General features: G+C 58.8%; 1 protein-coding gene across 8 annotated transcripts in view; it reads left to right on the top strand.

The window, feature by feature from the left end:
- The first annotated feature begins 80 nt into the window (after positions 1-80).
- CCDC24 (coiled-coil domain containing 24) overlaps positions 81-3,709 on the top strand; it is a 7,326-nt gene continuing 3,697 nt past the window's right edge. The window contains exons 1-8 of one of the 8 annotated variants that reach the window (XM_014589861.2): positions 81-356; positions 464-651; positions 784-900; positions 2,204-2,281; positions 2,771-2,825; positions 3,294-3,363; positions 3,466-3,538; positions 3,616-3,667. In XM_014589861.2, the coding sequence (XP_014445347.1) occupies positions 138-356; positions 464-651; positions 784-900; positions 2,204-2,281; positions 2,771-2,825; positions 3,294-3,363; positions 3,466-3,538; positions 3,616-3,667 (852 nt within the window). In that variant the 5' untranslated portion in view covers positions 81-137. The remainder of the gene's footprint in view (positions 357-463; positions 652-783; positions 901-2,203; positions 2,282-2,770; positions 2,826-3,293; positions 3,364-3,465; positions 3,539-3,615; positions 3,668-3,709) is intronic. The other 7 variants (XM_014589863.2, XM_014589862.2, XM_014589864.2 and 4 more) reach the window with 7 other exon arrangements.

The following is a 3,709-nucleotide window of genomic DNA, read 5'->3' on the forward strand; positions in this document are numbered from 1 at the left end:
GAGGCCGGGCTCGGGGCCTGGTAAGTCCCGGGGGGCGTGGCGGGGGCGTGGCCCCGGGCGACTGGCGGTCTCCGGGCGAGTCCCGCGCTCTGACCTGCTGTCCCATAGGGCTGAGCGGGGACGGCGGCCTGCGGGCCATGCCTCGGGACTCGCTGTGGGAGCTGGTGGAGGAGCACGTTCCGCTCCAGGAGCGGCCCGAAGTGAAGAGGATTCTTGGGGAGGCGGCGGTAGACCTGAGCCTGGAACTGAGGGCGGAGGTGGGGAGTCGGGAGGGGGGCCGCGCCCCAGACCTGCCCCAAGATTCGGGCGATTTCCCAACTCCTCCGGCCCCTGGCCAGCCCAGCAATTCCGGACAGGTCGGCTCTCACCGTCCGCTCTTGCCGTCTCGTTGAACTCCGCCCTAAGCCTCTCTCCCCTGGTCCTCACTCCCAGCACCTCCTTCCTCAGTCCCAAGGTGTCCCAGCTCTCCTTGCAGGTGGCGACACTACGGGCACTGCTCCAAGATGCTCAATCTTCCCAAGCCCCTGGCTCTCACCCCATTTCTGACCCCTCCTCCCTTCTGGCACCACCGCCCCTCCTGAGGGACCTCGTGCGCCAGGAACTCCGGCAGCTGCTCCAAGGTCTCCGCCACAAGGCCGTCTTTGAGGGCAGGTGGGCATTTCAGCCTGGGCCGCTTCCCTGAACGTTAAGTGGCCATCCTTGTCCCGACGAGGAGCCAGCGTCACCTCTCCTGTGGTTTCCTGAAAGGAGCCCCTCGGCTTCCTTCCTGTGCACCTTCTGCAGGGACCAGGCCCAGGCTTGGGTCGGGTATAGCCCCAGGGTCCTTCGCTTTGCTCTGGAGGAGCCCAGGCCCGATCTACCAGAACGGGAGATACTCCAGATGAAAGCTGGCGAGCCCAGGTAAAGTGGAGGTAGGAGAGGAGGCGCTGTCTCTGCTTGGCTGAGGGCCCCAGGCAACTGGCAGCCGCCTGTCTCCTTGGAGGAGCTTCTCATCTGGGGCTGGACACTTTTACAGGCATTTGTGGTAGGGAACAGCACACCACGGGTCCAGAAGTCCAGAGGAGACACCCGCCCAGCCTGAGGCAGACAAGGCTTGCAAGAGAAGGACTGGTTTAATCCAGATCTTGGATTATGAGTTTTCCAGGCAAATGAAAAGAAGGCCGGCTGCTGTGCCCATTGGGCAGTTCCTGGGACCTAGAGAACAGCAGCTGGGGAGGCAGGGAGAGCTGGGCAGAGGGCGGCAGGGGTATCTGCTGCTAGATGGAATTGGATGAGATACCTGGATGGGAACCAAGTCACATGAAGGGGATGGCAGCAACATTTTTTTTTTTTTTTTTTTGTTTGCTAGAGGTAGTACAGTCGGTGGAAAAAAACAGAGAGGGAAAGTGAGAAAGCATCCCCTGGAGGAAGATGGCAGCGCTTCAGTCCTCCTCCGTTCTCCTCTCAGGAATTGGGGCATGCATGCACATGCGCCCAGCGTGTTTTTCAAGCCAGCAGGTCCAGGATTCGAACTGTGCAGTTATGATATGGGATCCAGCCACCTTAACCTGCTGCTCCCCCCCCCTTTTTATATTAATCATCAGAGGGCGTAGATGCTCACCAGTGAGGCAGAGCGGGAGGAAGTATCCTCAGTGGGAAGTGATCAGCTGCAATCCCGTCTTCTCCATCTCTCCATCCTTTTGGGATTTGGGGCATGCACATACATGCGCCCAGTGTTTTCTTCAAGCTATCAGGGCTGGATTTTGTTGGCTATTCTAATCCTCACAAGACTGCTTGCGGTGGGCAACTTCCCCCTTTTGCATACAAAGAAATTAAAGTTCAAAAAGAAAGGGGCCGGTGGGTGGCGTGGTGGTTAAGGGTGCTGGACTCCCACATGGCTGACCGTGGTTCGCGTCCTAGACCTGACTGCTTGCTTCCTCACTTTCCCTCTCTCTTCTGTCCCTCTCTGATCAAATTAAAAGAAATTATTACAGTAATTCTTTTAAAAAAAAAAGTTCAGAAAGAAAGAGTGATTTGCTCAAGGTCACACACAGCGAAGGGTAACAGAGCCTTTTAGGAAACCAGGCTCCAGAACGTCTACTCTTTGTACCATTTCGTTTTGCCTTTGTGAGAAAGGACACACAGTTGTCAGGAGAAGTGGCATCTGTGTCCTGGAGGTCTGGGGTGAGCCCAGGGGGAGGGTGATGTTGACCTTCTCCCCCAGCAGCAGCCACAGGGACCTCAGCATTATCGAGAACCAGCTGAATGTGTCCACCATCGACCAGGTTGCCAGACACTTGAGGTGAGGCCCAGGGGCACCTGTGTGTGTGTAGAGGTGGAGACGGGACAGGAGACAGGTGGACCTCAAGGTGCTGGGACTGAGAGAGAAGTGAAGGGAGGCAGTATGCCTGTTGGCAGGGGCGTCCCACATCCGAAGGCCGAGGGTGGGAAGAGCCAGCTACTGCAGTTGGCTAAGCTGCCACTTCACCAGCTCGCCTAGCACCGACGCCATGGCCCTAGGGTTTTCCCCTGGCACAGGGGAGCCATGGAAGTGTTTTAGCAGGGCAAGGGCTGTGGTGTGGCAAGGATGGAGATGAGAAGGGTCATGGGCCAGGGCAATAATTAGAAGAGAGGGGTGGGGAGCTGTGAATAGGTCAGGAGGAAAGGTCCTGCCTGGGGCAGCAGCAGAGGGCCTGTGAGCTGAGAAGGGAGAGCTAGAGGCACTCCTGGCAAGGTCAGAGGTTGGGGCGATGTGGTGGGCCCAACTGAGACCTGATTCCTTATATCTCAGGGGCCTCCTGGAGGAGGAGTGTCGTACCTTGGAAAGGGAGATCTGCATCCTGCAGGTGAGCTGCAGCCCTGGGCCTCTCCCAGAGCCTATCTGCTGATGTAACACACGCTTCTCACCTGGGTGTACGAAACTCATGCACATGTGTCTGCACGTATGTGCACGCGAAGGTCACACAGATCCTGCCTCTGTGCGCACACTGGGTGGGTGTGAAGTCCCAGAAGCCCAGGGCTCTATTTGAGCCCTTCAGTCAGGGTCAGCAGTTTGGGATTAACCTACTGGGTTTTCCCAGGCCCTTGGCCTCCTTCCTTCCCCTCAACCTGGGTACAGGCACAAGCCCAGCTACCATCTTGCCAGACCTAGCTTTCAGTGGGACTGGTGTCCCTCTGGGGGCCCCCTTCATGGATAGCTGGGGTGAGGGGCTTGCATGGACACCTGCTGGGCCCTGCCCCAGGGATCTCGGCCTCTGTGCCCTGCCCCACCCCACTCCACCTTGGGCTGGGCACTGACCTGGCTCTCCCTGCAGTGCTGCCTGGAGGAAGAGTACTCACGGGCTTACCAGCCCTCTGAGGCCACCCGAGAGCCCACCCTGGCAGGTGAGAACCCTGAGCAGGCCCCGAACACGCTACCTTCCACTTCCTGCCCCACGCTACAGGCTCTAGAAGAGTTGGACACTGTCTCAGTGCTCACTCTCTCAGAGCTCAAGGAACAGAAGAAGGCCATGGAGCAGGAGCTGCAGGCACCTCTGCGGCCTTCCTGCGTCTCTCCCAGGTAAAGCAAAGCAGGTAAATGGCTGGGCAGGTGTCCAAAGTGTCAGGCCACCGCTGCTATTACTCCTTCCTGTTCAGGCAGCCTGAGGGGTCCTCCGTTCCGGGCCCCAGGCGCCTTCCCGGGCTGCGTGGAGCCGCTGCAGTCTGGGGCCGCCCTCTACACTGCCCCCGG

Source organism: Tupaia chinensis, unplaced genomic scaffold, assembly GCF_000334495.1.
Source record: "Tupaia chinensis unplaced genomic scaffold, TupChi_1.0 Scaffold000387_1, whole genome shotgun sequence".
Taxonomy (NCBI): Eukaryota; Metazoa; Chordata; class Mammalia; order Scandentia; family Tupaiidae; genus Tupaia; species Tupaia belangeri.